The sequence below is a fragment of the Odontesthes bonariensis genome, chromosome 19 (genome assembly GCF_027942865.1).
Source record: "Odontesthes bonariensis isolate fOdoBon6 chromosome 19, fOdoBon6.hap1, whole genome shotgun sequence".
NCBI classification, from domain to species: domain Eukaryota; kingdom Metazoa; phylum Chordata; class Actinopteri; order Atheriniformes; family Atherinopsidae; genus Odontesthes; species Odontesthes bonariensis.
Window position 1 is genome coordinate 1,488,018 of NC_134524.1, and position 25,132 is coordinate 1,513,149.

The 25,132-nt window shown below is 44.4% G+C and overlaps 1 protein-coding gene across 3 annotated transcripts in view; it reads right to left on the minus strand.

The window, feature by feature from the left end:
* Positions 1–18,537, minus strand: part of LOC142368915 (sodium/hydrogen exchanger 9B2-like) — a 36,013-nt gene extending 17,476 nt beyond the window's left edge. Inside the window, exons 1-6 of one of the 3 annotated variants that reach the window (XM_075451124.1) lie at positions 18,405–18,536; positions 15,643–15,714; positions 5,830–5,910; positions 3,965–4,061; positions 437–607; positions 215–357 (exon numbers count right to left, since the gene is read on the minus strand). In XM_075451124.1, the coding sequence (XP_075307239.1) occupies positions 215–357; positions 437–607; positions 3,965–4,061; positions 5,830–5,910; positions 15,643–15,714 (564 nt within the window). In that variant the 5' untranslated portion in view covers positions 18,405–18,536. Of the gene's footprint in view, positions 1–214; positions 358–436; positions 608–3,964; positions 4,065–5,829; positions 5,911–15,642; positions 15,715–18,404 lie in introns of all 3 variants that reach the window. The other 2 variants (XM_075451123.1, XM_075451125.1) reach the window with 2 other exon arrangements.
* Positions 18,538–25,132: the final 6,595 nt, after the last annotated feature.

The following is a 25,132-nucleotide window of genomic DNA, read 5'->3' on the forward strand; positions in this document are numbered from 1 at the left end:
TGGGTAGTTTGAGTATGAGTAGTAACCTCATGATGCATACCCAACATTTCAGAGAATCTAGTATGCATCCGGGAACTTCTGCTTACTCAAACTCGCATACTAACTCAGAAAGTTAGTAGGAGAAGTAGAAGAAGTATGCGGTTTGGATCACAGCCATAATGAAACCTGCGTGAGCTCGCCGGCGTGCGCTGAGCGTCCGTGAGCGTGTGCGTACCGAGGGGTCGAGGCCCAGCCCCGCTCTGGTCAGGATGATTGACAGGGCGATGTTCCTCAGAGCTGCAGACCAGTGCGTGTCGATGAAGATGGCGTCCGTGATGATGGGAACGTTCCGCAGCAGCAGCCCTGCCAGCAGCATACCTGCACACACGTGAATCAGCTCAGGTGGGGATTGGACGAGATTAGGTGAAGGTAAGAAGGTTGTGTTGATGGATAATACCAAGCAGCGGGGGGAAGGGGGGCAGTGTGGGCAGCTGGATCATTCCCGCCAGCTTCCCTCCCAGCACAGAGCAGGTGAAGAGGATGACGATGCCGAAAAGGTTCCCTCCAGGTAAACACTCCTTTCCCGTGATGGACCAGACGACTCCGAACAGCAGAGCAAACAGACACGCTGCGAGCAAATGGGAAAACCTGTGGTTAAAGGTCCGGGTTAAACCCCAGGATGGTTCTCTGCATCACAGCGTTTCAGCCCGAACATCAGGAACCAAGACAGATGTGAGCCCAAGCTAACGCACAGATGTGAGGTGTGAGCCCAAGCTAACGCACAGATGTGAGGTGGGAACCTAAGCTAACGCACAGATGTGAGGTGTGAGCCCAAGCTAACGCACAGATGTGAGGTGTGAGCCCAAGCTAACGCACAGATGTGAGGTGGGAACCCAAGCTAACGCACAGATGTGAACCCAAGCTAACGCACAGATGTGAGCCCAAGCTAACGCACAGATGTGAAGCGTGAGCCTAAGCTAACGCACAGATGTGAGGTGTGAGCCCAAGGTAACGCACAGATGTGAGGTGTGAGCCAAAGCTAACGCTCAGATGTGAGGTGTGAGCCCAAGCTAACGCACAAATGTGAGGTGTCAGCCCGAGCTAACGCACAGATATGATGAGCCCAAGCTAACGCACAGATGTGAGGAGTGAGCCCAAGCTAACGCAGAGATGTGAGATGTGAGCCCAAGCTAACGCACATATGTGAGGCGTGAGCCCAAGCTAACGCACAGATGTGAGATTTGAACCCAAGCCCACGCACAGATGTGAGGTGTGAGCCCAAGCTAACGCACAGATGTGAGGTGTGAACCCAAGCTAATGCACAGATGTGAGATTTGAACCCAAGCTAACGCTCAGATGTGAGGTGGGAACCCAAGCTAACGTACAGATGTGAGGTGTGAGCCAAAGCTAACGCACAGATGTGAGGCGTGAGACCAAACTAATGCACAGATGTGAGGTGTGAGCCCAAGCTAACGCACAGATGTGAGGTGTGAGCCCAAGCTAACGCTCAGACGTGAGGTGTGAGCCAAAGCTAACACACAGATGTGAGGTGTGAACCCAAGCTAATGCACAGATGTGAGATTTGAACCCAAGCTAATGCACAGATGTGAGTTGGGAACCCAAGCTAACGCACAGATGTGAGGTGTGAGCCCAAGCCAACGTACAGATGTGAGATTTGAACCCAAGCTAATTCACAGATGTGAGGTGTGAGCCCAAGCTAATGCACAGATGTGAGATATAAACCCAAGCTAACGAACAGATGTGAGGTGTGAGCCCAAGCTTACGCTCAGACGTGAGGTGTGAGCCAAAGCTAACGCACAGATGTGAGGTGTGAACCCAAGCTAATGCACAGATGTGAGATTTGAACCCAAGCTAACGCACAGATGTGAGGTGGGAACCCAAGCTAACGCACAGATGTGAGGTGTGAGCCAAAGCTAACGCACATATGTGAGATTTGAACCCAAGCTAATGCACAGATGTTAGATTTGAACCCAAGCTAACGCACAGATGTGAGGTGGGAACCCAAGCTAACGCACAGATGTGAGGTGTGAGCCCAAGCTAACGCACAGATGTGAGGCGTGAGCCCAAGCTAACGCACAGATGTGAGGCGTGAGCCCAAGCTAACGCACAGATGTGAGGTGTGAGCCCAAGCTAACGCACAGATGTGAGGCGTGAGCCCAAGCTAACGCAGAGATGTGAGGTGTGAGCCCAAGCTAACGCACAGATGTGAGGTGTGAACCCAAGCTAATGCACAGATGTGAGATTTGAACCCAAGCTAACGCTCAGATGTGAGGTGGGAACCCAAGCTAACGTACAGATATGATGAGCCCAAGTTAACGCACAGATGTGAGGCGTGAGCCCAAGCTAACGCACAGATGTGAGGTGTGAGCCCAAGCTAACGCAAAGATGTGAGATTTGAACCCAAACTCACGCACAGATGTGAGGTGTGAGCCCAAGCTAACGCTCAGATATGAGGTATGAGCCCAAGCTAACGCACAGATGTGAGGTGTGAGCCCGAGCTAACGCACAGATGTGAGTTGTGAGCCAAAGCTAATGCACAGATGTGAGGTGTGAACCCAAGCTAATGCACAGTTTTGAGATTTGAACCCAAGCTAACGCACAGATGTGAGGTGGGAACCCAAGCTAACGTAGAGATGTGAGGTGTGAACCAAAGCTAACGCACAGATGTGAGGCGTGAGCCCAAACTAATGCACAGATGTGAGGTGTGAACCCAAGCTAATGCACAGATGTGAGATTTGAACCCAAGCTAATGCACAGATGTGAGATTTGAACCCAAACTAATGCACAGATGTGAGGTGTGAGCCCAAGCTAACGCACAGATGTGAGATTTGAACCCAAGCTAAAGAACAGATGTGAGGTGTGAGCCCAAGCTAACGCTCAGACGTGAGGTGTGAGCCAAAGCTAACGCACAGATGTGAGGTGTGAACCCACGCTAATGCACAGATGTGAGATTTGAACCCAAGCTAATGCACAGATGTGAGGTGGGAACCCAAGCTAACGCACAGATGTGAGGTGTGAGCCAAAGCTAACGCACAGATGTGAGGTTTGAACCCAAGCTAATGCACAGATGTTAGATTCGAACCCAAGCTAACGCACAGATGTGAGGTGGGAACCCAAGCTAACGCTCAGATGTGAGGTGTGAGCCCAAGCTAACGCACAGATGTGAGGCGTGAGCCCAAGCTAACGCACAGATGTGAGGCGTGAGCCCAAGCTAACGCACAGATGTGAGGCGTGAGCCCAAGCTAACGCACAGATGTGAGGTGTGAGCCCAAGCTAACGCACAGATGTGAGGCGTGAGCCCAAGCTAACGCACAGATGTGAGGTGTGAGCCCAAGCTAACGCACAGATGTGAGGTGTGAGCCCAAGCTAACGCACAGATGTGAGGTGTGAGCCCAAGCTAACGCACAGATGTGAGGTGTGAGCCCAAGCTAACACACAGATGTGAGGCGTGAGCCCAAGCTAACGCACAGATGTGAGGTGTGAGCCCAAGCTAACGCACAGATGTGAGGTGTGAGCCCAAGCTAACGCACAGATATGAGCCCAAGCTAACGCACAGATGTGAGGTGTGAGCCCAAGCTAACACACAGATGTGAGGCGTGAGCCCAAGCTAACGCACAGATGTGAGGTGTGAGCCCAAGCTAACGCACAGATGTGAGGTGTGAGCCCAAGCTAACGCACAGATATGAGCCCAAGCTAACGCACAGATGTGAGGTGTGAGTCCAAGCCAACGCACAGATGTGAGGTGTGAGTCCAAGCCAACGCACAGATGTGAGGTGTGAGTCCAAGCCAACGCACAGATGTGAGGTGTGAACCCAAGCTAACGCTCAGATGTGAGGTGTGAGCCCAAGCTAACGCTCAGATGTGAGGCGTGAGCCCAAGCCAATTCATAGATGTGAGGTGTGAACCCAAGCTAACGCACAGATGTCAGCCAAAGCTAAAGCACAGATGTGAGAGTGTTTCTCACCTTTTGTGATGAGCAGGCTGAAGAGCCCTTGTGGTCGAGGACCTCTTTCCTTCAGACTGACACAAGACCCACAGCAGGAGGAAGCCGAGTCCGACATCTTCTGTCAGGTTTGGAAATATTTGGAAAGATTAAACAATCTGTCATTTTGCTTGTTTACCAAAACACACTCAAGCTGCAGTTCTGCTATTGTCTGCACCTGCACCTGCACCTGCTGCTGCTGCCTCCAGCTCGGGGAGCATGGGGGCACGTTTAAGGTGAAACATCTGAAGGTTTGAGCTCAGACCCCATTTAAAGCTGAGCACCTGTGCCCACCTCTAAAGATTTAAACAGGTGTTGAACATGTGTCGAACAGGTGTCTAACAGGTGTCGAACAGGTGTCGAACAGGTATTAAACATGTGTTGAACATGTGTTAAACAGGTGTTAAAAAGGTGTTAGACAGGTGTTAAAAAGGTGTTGAACAGGTGTTGAACAGGTGTGGAACAGGTGTTAGACAGGTGTTAAACAGATGCTAAACAGGTGTTAAACAGGTGTTAAACAGGTGCTAAACAGGTGTTAAGCAGGTGTTAAAAAGGTGTCTAACAGGTGTTGAACAGGTGTTGAACAGGTGTTAAACGGATGCTAAACAGGTGTTAAACAGGTGTTAAACAGGTGTTAAAACAGGTGTCGGACAGGTGTTAAACAGATGCTAAACAGGTGTTAAACAGGTGCTAAACAGGTGTTAAGCAGGTGTTAAAAAGGTGTCTAACAGGTGTTGAACAGGTGTCGAACAGGTGTTAGAACGGGTGTTAAACGGATGCTAAACAGGTGTTAAACAGGTGTCTAACAGGTGTCCAACAGGTATCTAACAGGTGTTAGAACAGGTGTTAAACAGGTGTCTAACAGGTGTCGAACAGGTGTTAAACAGGTGTCTAAAAGGTGTTAGAAAAGGTGTTAAACAGGTGTTGAAACAGGTGTCGAACAGGTGTTAAACGGATGCTAAACAGGTGTTAAACAGGTGTCTAACAGGTGTTGAACAGGTGTCGAACAGGTGTTAGAACGGGTGTTGAAAAGGTGTTAAACAGGTGTCTAAAAGGTGTTAGAAAAGGTGTTAAACAGGTGTTAAACAGGTGTCTAACAGGTGTCGAACAGGTGTTGAACAGGTGTTAAACAGGTGTTAAAAAGGTGTCTAACAGGTGTTGAACATGTGTTGAACAGGTGTTAGACAGGTTTTGGACAGGTATTAGACAAGTGTTAAACATGTGTTAAACAAGTGTTAGACAGGTTTTGGACAGGTATTAGACAAGTGTTAAACAGGTGTTAAACATGTGTTAAATAGGTGTTAAACATGTGTTAAACAAGTGTTAGACAGGTTTTGGACAGGTATTAGACAAGTGTTAAACAGGTGTTAAACATGTGTTAAATAGGTGTTAAACATGTGTTAAACAAGTGTTAGACAGGTTTTGGACAGGTATTAGACAAGTGTTAAACAGGTGTTAAACATGTGTTAAATAGGTGTTAAACATGTGTTAAACAAGTGTTAGACAGGTTTTGGACAGGTATTAGACAAGTGTTAAACAGGTGTTAAACATGTGTTAAACAAGTGTTAGACAGGTATTGAACAGGTGTGGAACAGGTGTTAAACAGGTTTTAAACAGATGGTATACAGGTGTTAAACAGGTGTTATAACAGGTGTTAAACAGGTGTTAGACAGGTGTGGAACAGGTGTTAAACAGGTTTTAAACAGATGGTATACAGGTGTTAAACAGGTGTTATAACAGGTGTTAAACAGGTGTTAGACAGGTGTGGAACAGGTGTTAAACAGGTTTTAAACAGATGGTATACAGGTGTTAAACAGGTGGCCTCGGAGCTTGTGGTGACCACTCACCCCGGCTGCGTCCTCCTCTTCCGTCTTCCTGCTCGGCAGCAGCGTGATCTCTCTCTCCTCCTGGTAATCCTGAACTTTACTCTTCACCAAACACAGAGAGAAAGAACGAGCGAGCGAGATATACCATGAGTCAAGTGTTGCACTTTGCTCTTTTTGGTGCAGCCACAACAGCCTGTCTGAGGCCTGGGAGTCTCTCTGGGGCAGGAAACATCCCATACTGCATACTACATACTGCATACTACATACTGCATACTACATACTACATACTGCATACTACATACTACATACTACATACTACATAGTACATACTGCATACTGCATACTACATACTGCATACTACATACTACATACTACATACTACATACTGCATACTCCATACTGCATACTACATCCTACATACTATATACTACATACTGCATACTGCATACTACATACTGCATACTACATACTGCATACTACATACTGCATACTACATACTACATACTACATACTGCATACTACATACTGCATACTACATCCTCCACACTACATGTTACATACTGCATACTGCATACTACCTACTGCATACTACATACTACATACTGCATACTGCATACTACATACTGCATACTACATATTACATACTACATACTGCATACTACATACTACATACTGCATATTGCTTACTACATACTTTATACTACATACTACATACTGCATACTGCATACTACATACTTTATATTGCATACTACATACTACATACCGTATACCGCATACTACATACTGCATACTACATACTGCATACTACATACTACATACTACATACTTTATACTACATACTACATACTGCATACTGCATACTACATACTTTATACTACATACTACATACTACATACTGCATACTACATACTGCATACTACATATTGCATACTGCATACTACATACTACATACTACATACTACATACTACATACTGTATACTACATACTTTATGCTACATACTACATACTGCATACTGCATACTGCATACTGTATACTACATACTTTATGCTACATACTACATACTGCATACTGCATACTGCATACTACATACTACATACTACATACTACATACTCTATACTACATACTGCATACTACATACTACATACTTTATACTACATACTACATACTACATACTTCCATACTGCATACTCATCGATCAGGCAGTATGCAGAGCGTTTACCCACAATGCATTTCGCTCCTGCCCGAGCCGAAATCAGCCGGCCTGAAGCTGATTTCCCTTAAGCTCTAAACTCTGTAAACTTTAGCAACATTTGAAACATTTTCAGGAGAGAAAGTAGTCGTTTAGATCCCCAACGTGTTGAAAACCTGACAAAATACCGGCTGTTTACAATTTTGATCCCACGAATTCGGCGCTACTAAAGCTAGCCGCAGTGAGCAACGCACTTCCGGTTATTTTCACAAAATAAAATACCCGTTGCCTTTTATCATAGGGAAAGCCATTACCATACAATTGGTGCTTTTGTTTTGAAAACAGGAAGTGAACCTACCCTCGTTGTAGCTAGCTTGAAACTGCCGTTTTGACAGGAAATGACGATCGGCGACGTCACGTTACGTTGCATCTTGGATAGTTTGAGTATGAGTAGTAACCTCATGATGCATACCCAACATTTAGGAGAATCTAGTATGCATCCGGGAACTTCTCGCTCACTCTAACTAGCACACTCACTGAAAAAGTTAGTAGGAGTAGTAGGAGTAGTATGCGGTTTCGAACACAGCCTCGGTTTCCCTGGGTGGGATCTTGGCCAGATCCCATCCGTCACAGTAAGTCAAGTCTAGTCAGGTTTGTCCTTTTTCATAGTCGTTAGTTTTGTAACCCGGCTCAGCTGCGCTTTCTGTTCTTCTTGGAAATAAATCAAGTTTTTGTTTGGAAGTATCTGCATCCTCATCCACGCCACGCATCACCACTCATCGTGACAGTAGTTTGTTAGAATGCTAATATCTGCCAATGAGCATTAGGCAACGTTCAGGTGAGGTGGACAGAAATGTCTTTAGTTTTTTTTTTTTTTTTTTCTGTCATGTTGGAACACAGCCCTTGACTTCTGTGTCCCAGAATAGCCTCACACAGTTAATAAAGACATTTATTTTATTGGTTTATGGTGCACCTCGTGCTCGGTTGCCTCACTACAGATCGGCTCAGACTGACTGGTGAGAATTGGGCGGAGACTAAAAGCAGCGGTTGGTCTGAACCGGACGTCAGAGACGCTCACTTCCTGCCACATCAGGGCCCCGTGTGACACGTTTCCTGATGTGGTTAACTGTGGAGGAATTCTGCTCAGGCCGGCCTCAGCCTCCACCCGACACACCATCACAAACCTGAGCTGCACCCGGGTTTAAAAAGCAGCTCCACCTGAAGCTCTAATTAATTTAGTTTCAACTTTATTACCATCGGGCTGAGTTTAGGTGCAGACCAATGAAACGCAGTCAGCATCTAAGCAGGAGTGCAGAACTATTTACATAGAGAGCTGTGGAAATCCTTCAGGAAATAAATATCTGTTGTAAATAATAATAATAATAATAATAATAATAATAATAATCAATTTAATTTGTACCGCACTTTTCATAGCAAAATCTCAAAGTGCTTACACAGTTGGACTAAAATCAAAAATAAAATCAACATCATAAAAACATAAAATCATGTGGAGGCAGAGTAGGCTTGCTTAAATAAAAAAGTCTTCAAGCCTCTTTTAAAATCAGTCAGTGATTGTGGAGCTCTCAGGCAATCCGGGAGGGAGTTCCAAAGACGGGGGGCAGCCACAGCAAAAGCCCGGTCTCCCATGGTCCTTAATCTGGAGCGAGGAAGGTGGAGTAGGTTGCGTTCATGTAATCGTAGGGATCTGGAGGGTGAGTGTGGGGTGAGAAGGTCCTTCAGATAATCCGGTGAGGTTCCGTATAAACACTGATGGGTGATGAGAGCGATTTTGTATTGAATTCTGAAGGTGATAGGAAGCCAGTGGAGATCATGCAGAATAGGTGTAATATGGGCTGATTTACGGGCCCTCAGAAGGATCCTGGCTGCGCTGTTTTGGATATATTGGAGCTTCTGGAGATATTTTTTATGTATTCCAACAAACAGAGAGTTGCAATAGTCAAGCCTGGAGGAGACAAAGGCATGGACGAGGGTCTCAGCATCAGAAAAGGAAAGAAACGGACGAATTTTGGAGATGTTGCGAAGATGAAAAAAACAGATTTTAAACAGATGCTTAATGTGGTTTTCAAGTGTAAGATGGGAATCTAATCTAACTCCAAGATTTGTGACTGTATTGAAAGGGGGATGTTTTGTCCAGCAAAGAAAACAGTTGTCAAAGTTGAAGATTGCACCTGGTGAGGTGTTCCGAACAACATGGCCTCAGTTTTGGAGCAGTTTAACTGAAGAAAGTTCTGATTTAACCACGTCCTTATCTCCTCCAGGCACGTAGTGAAGGCATTGAGAGGAGGCGATGATGATGATGCTCCAGTTTTAATGTATAGTTGAATATCGTCGGCATAGCAGTGGAAGGAGATATTATGTCTATTGATGATTTGACCCAAAGGCAGCATATACAGGGAAAACAGCAGGGGCCCTAATACTGACCCTTGTGGGACGCCGCAGGAAACAGAGACAGCCTGGGACTTGGCCTTGCCAAGGCTAACACATTCCAGCCGATTGGAGAGAAAAGATCTAAACCAGTCCAGAACAGTGTCACAAAGACCAACCTCCACATGAAGACGGTGTAGTAGGATGTGATGATCCACCGAGTCAAACACTGCAGTTAGGTCAAGGAGAACAAGGAGAGAGGTAGACCCAGTATCCGCTGTCATGAGTATGTCATTAGTAACTCTCAGCAGAGCGGTCTCAGTGCTGTGAGCAGAACGAAACCCGGACTGAAATTTCTCGTACAGAGAGTTTTGTTGTAGATGGAGCTGCAGCTGAGCGGCAACAGCTTTTTCCAGCACTTTAGACAGGAAAGGAAGATGAGAAATTGGACGGTAATTAGAGAGAATGTCTGGATCCAGGGAAGATTTCTTTAGATGAGGTTTAATGACAGCTGTTTTGAGAGGCAGTGGAACATGACCAGATTTCAGTGATTTGTTTACTATTTGTGTAATTAGTGGGCTTATTGCAGGATGATTAGATTTTATAAGAGACGAGGGGAAGGGGTCCAGGGCACAAAATGAGGGCTTCATTATCTTGAGGATGTTCTCCACTTCGCTCTGTGGAACCTCATCAAAGCAGCTCAGGGACCCATGATGTAGGAGGGTAGGTGCCAGCCGAAGATCAGGAGGGCAATGGAACTGAGATCTGATAGAGTTAACTTTGTTTTTGAAGAATGAGAGAAACAGGTTGCATTTACGAGTCGAGTCCTCATCCTCAGTTTGTTGATTGGGTTTAAGGAGATGGTTTATTGTCGAGAAAAGCTGTTTAGAATTTCCCGGACAGCTGTTGATGATGTTGGAATAGTACTTAGATCGTGCTAAATATATGTGCATTGTTCAGAGAGTGCACGAGGTATGCACATTCAGTGAGAGGAGAATGCAGATTGCATGCACTAAGAGCTGCAGGGAGGCAGTAGCATGAATAATATGTACAGGCCTGAGTATCAGCAGTGCAGAAGGTGCAGGTTAAAGGGACGCTGCAGAATTCAGACTCAGAAACGCGTCACCAGACTCTTCCTGAGTCAATCAAAGAAGATGTAATCATTCACCTAATGTGTCTGTGTAAACACACATTTGACCTTCAGACTGGTGAGGTCCAACACTTTGGTCCTCAGAGGGATAGTGGACCCCTCGGTGTGTTTTCTGTTTACACATTCCTCCCTCCCTCACTTTGTTCTTCCTCTTTTCATCCATCCATCTCTGCCTGTTTATCACACCGCGGTTCATTAAACAGGAATCACTTAACCAACACACACAGTTTATATCAGTGTTCTCCTGTGAGGAAAAGCTCAGCCATTCTGCTCCAACTCTGGGTTAGGCAGTGATTAATCTGCAGTAATTAATCTGCAGTGATTAATCTGCAGTGATTAATCTGCAGTGATTAATCTGCAGTGATCAATCTGCAGTGATCAATCTGCACTGATTATTCTGCACTGATTATTCTGCACTGATTAATATGCAGTGATCAATCTGCACTGATTATTCTGCACTGATTAATCTGCAATGATCAATCTGCAGTGATTAATGTGCAATGATCAATATGCAGTGATTAATCTGAACTGATTAATCTGCAGTGATTAATCTGCAGTGATCAATCTGCAGTGATCAATCTGCACTGATTATTCTGCACTGATTAATCTGCAGTGATTATTCTGCACTGATTAATCTGCAATGATCAATCTGCAGTGATTAATCTGCAATGATCAATCTGCACTGATTAATCTGCAGTGATTAATATGCAGTGATTAATCTGCACCGATTAATCTGCAGTGATCAATCTGCACTGGTTAATCTGTACTGATTATTCTGCGCTGATTAATCTGCAATGATCAATCTTCAGTGATTAATATGCAGTGATTAATCTGCACTGATTAATCTGCAGTGATCAATCTGCACTGGTTAATCTGCACTGATTATTCTGCACTGATTAATCTGCAATGATCAATCTGCAGTGATTAATCTGCAGTGATAAATCTGCAGTGATTAATCTGCAATGATCAATCTGCATTGATTAATCTGCACTGATTATTCTGCAGTGATTAATCTGCAGTGATCAATATGCAGTGATTAATCTGCAGTGATTAATCTGCACTGATCAATCTGCATTGATTAATCTGCACTGATTATTCTGCAGTGATTAATCTGCAGTGATCAATATGCAGTGATTTATCTGCAGTGATCAATCTGCAGTGATTAATCTGCAGTGATCAATATGCAGTGATTAATCTGCAGTGATTAATCTGCACTGATCAATATGCATTGATTAATCTGCACTGATTATTCTGCAGTGATTAATCTGCAGTGATCAATATGCAGTGATTAATCTACAGTGATCAATCTGCAGTGATTAATCTGCAGTGAATAATCTGCAGTGATTATTCTGCAGTTATTCACTGAAACGTGATATTTTCATCTCTGAGTATTTTAAACTGTCTCAAGCGCTGACCCACAGTGACAGCTGTGCTTTTGCTCCACCTGGTGGACAACATCTGTATCACCAGCTGATCAAACACCCCTAATGCTGACTGTAACATGAACATTAAACTGAAGCATAGAAATGGTGCATCAAAGCTTCAGCAGCAGTTTACTGTCGGAGACTTCGTGGCTGGTTCACATCCTGTTCCACTTAGTTTTATCTGAGTGTTGTTGTGACTGATTTTCATCTTCGGACCCGCTCACACATGAAGCCAGAGGACTCACATCTGGCTTACATTTGCGTTTCTGTTCTTTTTATTAGGGCTGGGCAACGATAAAAATGTTTAATCTAATTAATCACATGATTTCTCTGATTAATCACGATTAATCGCATTTGTATGCAGAATCCAAAAGTATCGTATAGCCTTTAGCATTTAGCTTTATTTTAAATGTGCTGCCATATGAATGAAAGTGCCATAACATTTGTTGTGCAAACACACTTTTAACATCAGCATCTTTCTGTAGTTTTTATGTAGAAGCCTCGCTCCACTTTCTGTTTCCTTGAATGACTTGCTGCTATCAGTTGTGTGTTTTGCCTTTAAGTGATATTTTAGACTGGAACTACTACGCTGAGAAGACAATTCAACTTGGCAGAGTTTACAGATGACTTTGGTTCTGTCGACTCCGCCGTCTGGAAGAACTTTAAAATGAAAATGGCCGAGTAAAAGTTCCGTACCCTTCTCCATGTTTGGTGGATCCGCCGATTGCTTTCTTTTCCGGTTCCGCAGCAGACAGCAACAGACTTTTACAAAATAAAAGCCTGTGAGCAACAGACTTTTACAAAATAAAAGCCTGTGAGCAACAGACTTTTACAGAATAAAAGCCTGTGAGCAACAGACTTTTACAAAATAAAAGCCTGTGAGCAACAGACTTTTACAATAATAAAATAATAAAACAGGGGTGGTTGTTGGCGTAGTGGGTTGAGTATATGTATATGTATAAGAGGCTATAGTCCTCGCTGCAGCTGGCCCCGGTTCGAGTCCCACATCGGACGGCCATGTGCTGCGTGTCGTTCCCCCTCTCTCTGCCCCCTGCTTCCTGTCTCTCTGAACTTTCCTATCCATTAAAGGCACAAAAGCCCCCAAACAAAAAATTTTGTAAAATTTTTTTGTATTTAAAAAAAAAATAATAATAATAATAAAACCTGCGTTAATGCGCGACAAAATATTTATCTGCCACGTCATCGGTTGTCCGGCCACCCGCCGGACCGTCTCTGGCTTCGAGCCCCTCCCTCCGACCCTCAGACTTTCGGTTGTCTGGGATCCACCCCTTGAGGGGAGGGGCTCTGTCACGCCCACGTAACTTTCCTCACGTTTTTAGTTTTATGTTTTTAGACTTTTTTGAGTTCATGTTTAGTTAGGTTTTGCCATTGTTTTTCACTCACTCAGTACGTTAGCTGCACTCATTCACTAATCACTCCCAGGTCCCTATTTAGTTTCCCGTCTCCCCTGTCCTTTGGCGAGATCCTACCCGTCAACATCCCTCATGCCATGCCACGACCCCACGTCCAAGTTAAGTGTTTTTTCCATGTTATGTTAAAGGGATACGCCACCCCCAGGCCAAATTAAGTGTATCCCCGCATTCCCGAGACATAAATAAGTGTGTGGGAGCGTTTTCCTGGCGACCCAGGCATTGTCCGTATCACAGCACTGACCACTGCTTGGTTGCGCGTAATACACACATGCTAGCGTCGCCAGCGTCGCCATTCGAAATATTTCGCCCAACGCGAATTAATTTACTTGATTTACCTTCTAATTACTGTGTGAGTGCTGTTTCCAGTGCGGAAAACACAGCCGAAGCACACTCCCCGCTAAGTCATTGGGAATCCCCCCCTTCACGCTGGATGTTTGAAGAAGTCGGGGGTGGGGATTCCCAAAGACGTAGCGGGGAGTGTGCTTCGGCTGTATTTTCCGCACCTGAAACTAGTTCCCAAACCGACATGAGCAAAACAAGCCTTCCGTGTAGATTTAGACAGTCATTTGCACTCGATGTGAAAGTACAACACTCACACAGTAATTAGAAGGTAAATCAAGTAAATTAATTCACGTTGGGCGAAATATTTCGAGTGGCGACGCTGGCGACGCTAGCATGTATGTATTACGCGCAACCAAGCAGTGGTCAGTGCTGTGAGATTCAGACAATGCCTGGGTCGCCAGGAAAACGCTCCCACACACTTATTTATGTCTCAGGAATGCGGGGATAGACTTAATTTGGCCTGGGGGGGGCATGTCCCTTTAAGTCTTTTGTTTTGTTTGGTTTTGATTCCACAGTTTAGGATTTTGACATCCGGCTCAGCCGCGCTTTGTTTTGTCCTTTGTTTTTGTGAATAAATCAAGTTTTCTTTTTGAAAAGTCCGCATCCGTGTCCTAGCTCACCACCCCATCCTGACATTATCGGTTTTTAATAATCAATGAATTAATGCGAAAATAACTCGCCCAGCCCTACTTTTTATATGAAGGTTTCACATGTTATCGATCCTCTGCGGGGTCGAGAGATAATCCAGAAAAAAGGAATAACATCATACATATTCATGGATTTGGCACAACTGTTCATTTATTCAGTTTGATGGAAAATAAACTAAAGCTAAAACTGTTGAGTGCCCACTGCAGACACACACGACGTGACATCAGATCTGTGTTCACAACAACACAATGATACGGTGTGAGATCACTGTGGGGCGTTTAAACGATGCTGAGCGTCCTGAGGGACTGAGACCGAGGACAACAGGAGCTGCAGAACTTCTGTCAGTCAGCAGGTGGGTCAGCACAGCTCAGCTGAGGGGGTAAAGCTACTCAGTGACCCAAAAGTTTCTGTTAGAGACACACGAGTGCAATAACCTAAAACTGTGAATGCAGCAGGATGTCGATGATGGCCGACAGCTTCAAAGCAGCTATAAAGTCTAAAAGAACTAATAAGGTCTGCACTCGGCTACAGGTCATTGGTCACGTTAACCAGAGCTGCTTCTGCACTCTGAGCTGCTCTGAAACAATCTGAAACCATCTGAAACCACCTGAAACCATCTGAAACCACCTAAAACCACCTGAAACCACCTGAAAACCATCTGAAACCACCTGAAACCATCTGAAACCACATAAAACCACCTGAAAACCATCTGAAACCACCTGAAAACCACCTGAAAACCACCTAAAACCACCTGAAAACCATCTGAAACCACCTGAAAACCATCTGAAACCACATAAAACCACCTGAAAACCATCTGAAACCACCTGAAAACCACCTGAAAACCACCTAAAACCACCTGAAAACCATCTGAAACCACCTGAAAACCATCTGAAACCACCTAAAATCATCTGAAACCACCTGAAACCACCTGAAACCATCTGATTGGGTTTGTTTTGATGAACAACAGCGTGTTGAAAGCTGGAAAAGAACCAGACGAATCTAAATCTGTTCTAACCCAGGAAAAGAGGAAAAACACGAGGAATGGAAATCCTTTTCCACTGAGTCAGAGGCCCTCAGAGGTGTTTGTGATTCACTGATCATCAGAGTGAAGCATCAACACACCCCCAGAGCAGCAGCTGAGATATGAGTTCAGTTTGTCAGCCAATCACAGCTGCAGCCTATTTATTGTCATGTCAACCGGTCCAGGTGTGGGCGGGGCTACTTGGCTTTGATCAGAGGACGTCAGAAACAGCCGTTACCTCAGCCGGTTGGTGCTGCTGTCCGCCGCCGCTGCTGCGAACGTAGCGCTTCGTGGCCTCTGCGTCCATCATCTGAAACGCACACAGCAGAGGAGGCAGCTTCAGGAGGCAGCTTCAGGAGGCAGCTTCAGGAGGCAGCAGCAGGAGTTACACCTGACTGTAGCTGCAGCTTCAGGAGACAGGTTCAGGAGGCAGCAGCAGGAGTTACATCTGACTGTAGCTGCAGCTTCAGGAGTTACACCTGACTGTAGCTGCAGCTTCAGGAGGCAGGAGCAGGAGTTACACCTGACTGTAGCTGCAGCTTCAGGAGGCAGGAGCAGGAGTTACACCTGACTGTAGCTGCAGCTTCAGGAGACAGGTTCAGGAGGCAGCAGCAGGAGTTACACCTGACTGTAGCTGCAGCTTCAGGAGACAGCAGCAGGAGTTACACCTGACTGTAGCAGCAGCTTCAGGAGGCAGCTTCAGGAGTTACATCTGACTGTAGCTGCAGCTTCAGGAGGCAGCAGCAGGAGTTACACCTGACTGTAGCTGCAGCTTCAGGAGGCAGCTTCAGGAGTTACACCTGACTGTAGCTGCAGATTCAGGAGGCAGCTTCAGGAGTTACACCTGACTGTAGCTGCAGCTTCAGGAGGCAGCAGCAGGAGTTACACCTGACATTAGCTGCAGCTTCAGGAGGCAGCAGCAGGAGTTACACCTGACTGTAGCTGCAGCTTCAGGAGGCAGCTTCAGGAGGCAGCAGCAGGAGTTACACCTGACTGTAGCAGCAGCTTCAGGAGGCAGGAGTTACACCTGACTGTAGCTGCAGCTTCAGGAGGCAGCAGCAGGAGTTACACCTGACTGTAGCTGCAGCTTCAGGAGGCAGCAGCAGGAGTTACACCTGACTGTAGCAGCAGCTTCAGGAGGCAGCAGCAGGAGTTACATCTGACAGTAGCTGCAGCTTCAGGAGGCAGCAGCAGGAGTTACACCTGACTGTAGCTGCAGCTTCAGGAGGCAGCAGCAGGAGTTACACCTGACTGTAGCTGCAGCTTCAGGAGGCAGCTTCAGGAGTTACACCTGACTGTAGCTGCAGCTTCAGGAGGCAGCTTCAGGAGTTACACCTGACTGTAGCTGCAGCTTCAGGAGGCAGCAGCAGGAGTTACACCTGACATTAGCTGATGCTTCAGGAGGCAGCAGCAGGAGTTACACCTGACTGTAGCTGCAGCTTCAGGAGGCAGCAGCAGGAGTTACACCTGACTGTAGCTGCAGCTTCAGGAGGCAGCAGCAGGAGTTACACCTGACTGTAGCTGCAGCTTCAGGAGGCAGCAACAAGAGTTACACCTGACTGTAGCTGCAGCTTCAGGAGGCAGCTGCAGGAGTTACACCTGACTGTAGCTGCAGCTTCAGGAGGCAGGAGTTACACCTGACTGTAGCTGCAGCTTCAGGAGGCAGCAGCAGGAGTTACACCTGACTGTAGCTGCAGCTTCAGGAGGCAGCAGCAGGAGTTACACCTGACTGTAGCTGCAGCTTCAGGAGGCAGCAGCAGCAGGAGTTACACCTGACTGTAGCTGCAGCTTCAGGAGGCAGCAGCAGCAGTTACACCTGACTGTAGCTGCAGCTTCAGGAGGCAGCAGCAGGAGCTACACCTGACTGTAGCTGCAGCTTCAGGAGGCAGCAGCAGGAGTTACACCCGACTGTAGCTGCAGCTTCAGGAGGCAGCAGCAGGAGTTACACCTGACTGTAGCTGCAGCTTCAGGAGGCAGCAGCAGGAGTTACACCTGACTGTAGCTGCAGCTTCAGGAGGCAGCAGCAGGAGTAACACCTGACTGTAGCTTCAGCTTCAGGAGGCAGCAGCAGGAGTTACACCTGACTGTAGCTGCAGCTTCAGGAGGCAGCAGCAGGAGTTACACCTGACTGTAGCAGCAGCTTCAGGAGGCAGCTTCAGGAGGCAGCAGCAGGAGTTACACCTGACTGTAGCTGCAGCTTCAGGAGGCAGCTTCAGGAGGCAGCAGCAGGAGTTACACCTGACTGTAGCTGCAGCTTCTGTTAACTCCGGCTACAGTTTTCTTTAGCTTCTAGTTTGCAGACACAAAATAAAACTTTGTGTTCGCCAGCAACAATCCAAGGATTTTTATTTTGTTTCCAGTTTTATCTTCAGGTTTAATTTCTACTGAATATAACAGAAGTTTCGTCAAATTATTCCTTTAATTAACTTTATAATTAAAATAAATGATCAAAATAATAAGAAAATCCCTCAGTAGAAACCAAAACAAATGTAAAACACATTTTAAATGTAATCTTTAACAAAACATCTGGATCCATTTATAAACTCTTAAAGCAACTGATAGATCCATATCAAATGAATCTGAGGAGATCTGCAGGATTTCTCTGTAAATTGTTGTGAAGTTGAAGCATAAAGAAGCATAAAAGGAATCTGGTGCTAAAGTGAATCCTTTTAGTTTCATCCGCATGTCAGAGACTTGTTTCCATCATCCAAACCTCAGATTTTCACTCAGAGAATAAGCATCAGATCCACTTTGTGAAAAAAACTGATTATTGAAGCTTCTCTGCTGTAAATCAGCAGGAAAATCAAAAAAAGTTCCTCCGATTTGAAGATAAATTCTGTACTTGTTAGATTTAGAGTTCAGTTCAGTTTAAATGATAAACTCACTGATGTTCAGCTCTTCTGCTGAGGAAATGCTTGTTTTACAGTTTCTGAATGATAAACTGCAGCTGAAAGCAGCAAATCTCTGCATCCTCACACACTGAGTTTTTTCCGTTCTTACCTTTGCTGGCTGAAAAGTTGTGCGACTCTGACAAAGAGAGAAACCCGACTGACGGCTGAGTCATGGAGCAGACACAGAGCAGAGAGTGTTTGTGGTAATAACAGACGGTCTCTAACTCTGTGGTGTTTGTCGTCCGTTTAAATAACAGCCGTGGCACACAGCAGGTAAAGCCTGGCATTACAGGAACACAGGTGCATTAATGCCAGGCTGCGATGCTGCAGACACAAACACGTCTCAATTATCACTCACATAATGGCAGGTGTCAGGCTGTGTGTGCGCTCATGGCGCTCTGACGTTAACACACCAAACACTTTCTGGCTGAGCAGAAGGAATCACAGCAGCTCGGCTCAAAAACTAATCGGGTGGCAAATATGTCTCATTGTTGACTGGAAATGACTGAATATGTTAGAATTTTTAAAGCTGATGTACTGAGAATCAATCACCAGCTGTTTCCCACCTTTAGAGATGTCCCACCTTTAGAGATGTTCCACCGTTAGAGATGTCCCACCTTTAGAGATGTTCCACCTTTAGAGATGTTCCTCCTTTAGAGATGTTCCACCTTTAGAGATGTTCCACCCATAGAGATGTTCCACCTTTAGAGATGTTCCACCTTTAGAGATGTTCCACCTTTAGAGATGTTCCACCGTTAGAGATGTTCCTCCTTTAGAGATGTGCCACCTTTAGAGATGTTCCACCTTTAGAGATGTCCCACCGTTAGAGATGTTCCTCCTTTAGAGATGTGCCACCTTTAGAGATGTCCCACCTTTAGAGATGTCCCACCTTTAGAGATGTTCCACTTTAGAGATGTTCCACCTTTAGAGATGTTCCACCGTTAGAGATGTTCTACCTTTAGAGATGTTCTACCTTTAGAGATGTTCCACCGTTAGAGATGTCCCACCTTTAGAGATGTCCCACCGTTAGAGATGTTCCTCCTTTAGAGATGTGCCACCTTTAGAGATGTTCCACCTTTAGAGATGTCCCACCATTAGAGATGTTCCTCCTTTAGAGATGTTCCACTTTAGAGATGTTCCACCTTTAGAGATGTTCCACCGTTAGAGATGTTCTACCTTTAGAGATGTTCTACCTTTAGAGATGTTCCACCCATAGAGATGTTCCACCCATAGAGATGTTCCACCTTTAGAGATGTCCCACCGTTAGAGATGTTCCACCTTTAGAGATGTTCCACCTTTAGAGATGTCCCACCTTTAGAGATGTTCCACTTTAGAGATGTTCCACCTTTAGAGATGTTCCACCGTTAGAGATGTTCTACCTTTAGAGATGTTCTACCTTTAGAGATGTTCCACCCATAGAGATGTTCCACCTTTAGAGATGTTCCACCTTTAGAGATGTCCCACCTTTAGAGATGTTCTACCTTTAGAGATGTCCCACCTTTAGAGATGTTCCACCTTTAGAGATGTCCCACCTTTAGAGATGTTCCTCCTTTAGAGATGTTCCACCTTTAGAGATGTTCCACCCATAGAGATGTTCCACCTTTAGAGATGTTCCACTTTAGAGATGTTCCACCTTTAGAGATGTTCCACCGTTAGAGATGTTCTACCTTTAGAGATGTTCTACCTTTAGAGATGTTCCACCCATAGAGATGTTCCACCTTTAGAGATGTTCCACCTTTAGAGATGTCCCACCTTTAGAGATGTTCTACCTTTAGAGATGTCCCACCTTTAGAGATGTTCTACCTTTAGAGATGTCCCACCTTTAGAGATGTTCCTCCTTTAGAGATGTTCCACCTTTAGAGATGTCCAATTTTCAGAGATGTCCAACCTTTAGAGATGTTCCACCTTTCGAGATGTCCCACCGTTAGAGATGTTCTACCTTTAGAGATGTTCCACATTTAGAGATGTTCCTCCTTTAGAGATGTTCCACCTTTAGAGATGTTCCACCTTTAGAGATGTCCAATTTTCAGAGATGTCCAACCTTTAGAGATGTTCCACCTTTTGAGATGTCCCACCGTTAGAGATGTTCTACCTTTAGAGATGTACCACCTTTAGAGATGTCCAACCTTTAGAGATGTTCCACCTTTAGAGATGTTCCTCCTTTAGAGATGTTCTACCTTTAGAGATGTACCACCTTTAGAGATGTCCAACCTTTCGAGATGTCCCACCGTTAGAGATGTTCCTCCTTTAGAGATGTTCTACCTTTAGAGATGTCCCACCGTTAGAGATGTTCCACCTTCAGAGATGTTCTACCTTTAGAGATGTTCCACCGTTAGAGATGTTCCACCTTCAGAGATGTTCCACCTTTAGAGATGTTCCACCTTCAGAGATGTTCCACCTTTAGAGATGTCCCACCGTTAGAGATGTCCCACCTTTAGATGTACCACTTTAGAGATGTTCCACCTTCAGAGATGTTCCACCTTTAGAGATGTTCCACTTTAGAGATGTTCCACCCATAGAGATGTTCCACCTTTAGAGATGTCCCACCGTTAGAGATGTTCCACCTTTAGAGATGTTTCACATTTAGAGATGTTCCACCCATAGAGATGTTCCACCTTTAGATGTACCACTTTAGAGATGTTCCTCCTTTAGAGATGTTCCACCGTTAGAGATGTCCAAGTTTTGCTGACCGGATCCAGATGTGAACGGTTGTGAAACATCCTGGAGAGGTGACGCCATGCTGCTCTGTAGGTGGTGGGAACCTGAGACCACCATCCCTGTTCAGTTTAATGCTTGTCTGACTCCAGAATGTGGACTTTACTGTCCTCAGTGTCACTTCTCTTTAACATGAACTTATAAGCTGAAACTACACACCAACTTTTTACGAGGTGAAATGTCTCCAAAAACCAAGACGAAGAAGTTTAACATGACACAAACGCACCAATAATGTAACTAATCTTTGTACATTGATGTAAATGTGTTTTATTCTTGCAAAGTTGACTGAATTTACCTTTTTAATCATCAGAATAATGTAAACTGACATATTTATCATGAAGAGTCTTCTGTCGCCATGGCGACGCAGCTCTGACGCAGAGCATCCAGAAGCTGAGTGAGACAGTCTGTTGGGACTCTCACTGCCATCACTGACCTGTGTGCACTTGTTTAGGCTCCTCCCTCCTTTCCTTCCACACCTGTGATCAGGTAAAGACAGTGAATTTAAATGTCTGTGATGGGTTTCTTTGATGTTTTATAAACTTTTGGTGCGTACCTGCTTCTGTTTGCGGCTGCCTCCCTGGTTTTATCCGGGCTGCACGGCGCTGAATGAGATGATGTTCGCGCTGCCGCCTCACGGCGCCTGGTTCTGATTTCAGCTGGGTTCTCTCGGTCTTCCTCCCACAGGCCGAAAACCAGCATGCTAAGCTAACTGGTGAGAAGTGAGTGGCTGTGTTCGAAACCGCATACTGCATACTCATCGATCAGACAGTATGCAGAGCGTTTACCCACAATGCATTTCGCTCCTGCCCGAGCCGAAATCAGCCGGCCTGAAGCTGATTTCTCTTAAGCTCTAAACTCTGTAAACTTTAGCAACATTTAAAACATTTTCAGGTAAGAAAGTAGTCGTTTAGATCCCCAACGTGTTGAAAACCTGACAAAATACCGGCTGTTTACAATTTTGTTCCCACGAATTCGGCGCTACTAAAGCTAGCCGCAGTGAGCTAACGCACTTCCGGTTATTTTCACAAAATAAAATACCCGTTGCCTTTTATAATAGGGAAAGCCATTACCATACAATTGGTGCTTTTGTTTTGAAAACAGGAAGTGAACCTACCCTCGTTGTAGCTAGCTTGAAACTGCCGTTTTGACAGGAAATGACGATCGGCGACGTCACGTTACGTTGCATCTTGGGTAGTTTGAGTATGAGTAGTAACCTCATGATGCATACCCAACATTTCAGAGAATCTAGTATGCATCCGAGAACTTAAGAAAAGTTAAAGTTAGTAGGAGTAGTGGGAGTAGTATGCGGTCTCGAACACAGCCAGTGTGAACGGTTGTTGCTTATTGGTGACCCAACCCTGGTGTTCCCCACCTGTGGCAGCTGGGATAGGCTCCACCCCCCAACCCTAAATTTAATCAAGCATAGATGGATGGGTGAACTTGTGTTTTGGTGTCCTGCATCCCATAATTCAGCATGTACAACACCTCCTGGATGATCTCTACGTATAAAAAGTTCATTTTACTCTCAAACATCCTGCTTTTACCAGATGTTTCACCGACTTTACTCTGAAATAAACCATCTCTGAAACCCACTTTAGGTTTTTAATGCTAAAAGACATAATAAAAGAGGAGTTAAAGGGTTTTAAATCATCTCATTGTTAGGCAGCTCAGTTGTTTCTCTGAGGAAATAAGAAAACTGAACACTTGTTCATAACATATGTGACAATAACACTTCTCAGTCTCACATGTTTCCTGTTATTTGTGGGGAACAGGAAGTGGAAACAGACACAGACTGAGTCACAGGCCTGCAGACAGACAGTGAGTCACACCCAGCAGAGTGTTTACAGCTTTATTGGTGCGATACAAGATGATACGAACATAATATTCACCGTTTACACAAAACGTTAGAGGCTACAGTGTGTCCATAAAGCATTTAAATCCACGTGATCAATCAGTAACTCTTCATCATTAAAGTCATAACAGCTAAACCTGGAGGGGTAAATCACACACAGTCACCGGCCCGTAAGAAGCATGACATACAAAAAGCTGTAGAAAAATACTCTTAAAAAACCCAACACACAACACAACGACAGCAGCAGCAGCCACTTGGAATGTTCTGGATGTCAGTTCGGCCTCAGAATATTTAAGATACGCAGAGTCAGGTGGTTCTGGCTGAAGCCACGGAGCCCGGAGATGTTAAAGCGACAAGCCTTCTAACCACAGCAGTGTATTGGCTGTTTTTATGACCGCTTGGTTTATTTTACTTTTTAATATTATTATTGTTGTTAATAACTGTATGTTTTTATTGTTGACTTTTATTGTATTTTCTGTGCACTTCTTGTGAAGCACTTTGTGACCTTCATTGTCTGTGAAAGGTGCTATATAAATAAATATTACTTACTTCTCAAAGTTATGTTACTGTTAAAATTAAAGTTAAAGTAAAGTTACTGTTAAAGTTAAAATTAAAGTTAAAGTAAAGTTACTGTTAAAGTTAAAGTTAAAGTTAAAGTTATGTTACTGTTAAAGTTAAAGTTATGTTACTGTTAAAGTAAAGTTAAAGTTACTGTCAAAGTTACTGTTAAAGTTAAAGTTATGTTACTGTTCAACTTTAACAGTAACATTACTTTAACTTAAAGTTATGTTACTGTTAAAGTTACTGTTACTGTTAAAGTAAAGTTACTGTTAAAGTAAAGTTAAAGTAAAAGTAAAGTTACTGTTAAAGTTAAAGTAAAGTTACTGTTAAAGTAAAGTTAAAGTAAAAGTAAAGTTACTGTTAAAGTTAAAGTTCTCCAGTTCTTAATTAAGGAAACACTTGGCTCTCAGAATGAATCGTGCTCTATTTTCTCTGTTAAAAAGCAGAAATTATTCAATATTTCTGAATGTGAATAAGTCAAACTGATGCTGATATCCTGATGAATCAGGGGGAAACTGTTTTCTGTCACCAACGCAGAAGCTGCGGTACGATGGACGGTCGGTTAGAAACGTTATTCTGCACTTTTACTCGAGTTCATTTTGGTTTAGAGCAACTTGCTTTGGATGCAAATGAACCGTGGACGCCGGCGTCCACACACACCAGGGGGCGCTGCTGCGTGGGAGGGCTAAACGGGATGCAGTGGTTGTTCATTTGTGCAAATTAAGTTATAATTTGTGCCTTCTTTAGTCATCAAACCTGCCAGGCCCAGTAAAAACTAACAAAAGTCAGTGGCTCACGTGTAACTAAACAACAGTGTGAAGCTAAGCTAGCTTGAATTTTCCCCAGTGGTCAGTCGCAGTAATGCAGCAGCAAACTTAAGTCCCCAAAGATGTAATTTAAAATAAATGTCAATAAAACTGTTGTTTTTTTAAATCCGAACTGATGGACAGCACCTGCTTTTTACTTTTAGCTAACTTTAGCAAAGAAAAAATGCTACAGTTGGGCGTAAATGATCCGTAAATACACTAATAAAGGAAACGTAGCTAGGCGCTAACGTCATGAAAAGCATTAGTTTCTGCTGTTTGCTGTCAGTGTGCTACGCTTGTGCTTCATATACTAACTGGCGTTAAGTTGGCAGTTAATTGTTGCTGTTAGTCAGTCTGCTAGCTTACTAAAAAATAAAACTACAGTTTTTAGCTGTTACGAAGCTAATGGATCCTACTGTTAAGATTAGCATGACGTGGGGCTGATGAAGCGCCTCCTCTTTTAAACTATTATATTACTCTTAAACAGGATGTAAGGAACTTTAGGAACCGCACAAAGAACAATCTGCATTCAGTCATGTTTTGCTATCATCAGCTGAGATTAAATCACCAGATTTAAATCACAACACAATAAGATTCGTTCTATTATCCTCACAGTCAGTGTAAATCTCAGTATATTTAAATATCCTGAGTCTGAACACTGGATCCAAATCTGCACTGTGCTACAGTTATTATTCATAAGTTGTTTAAATAGTTTCTTTAGTTAATTTGATGGTAATTTTGATTAGATTTCTGATCAGGAATATAAGTGGAAGGTTAACATGTGGTTTAACTGAGACAGAAATGACTGCTGCTCTGTTAGCGGCGGCCTCCACACACAGGTGAGTCACACCTTCACGTGACATCATCATGTGACCAGTGGCGGTTCCAGGATTTTTCTGAAAC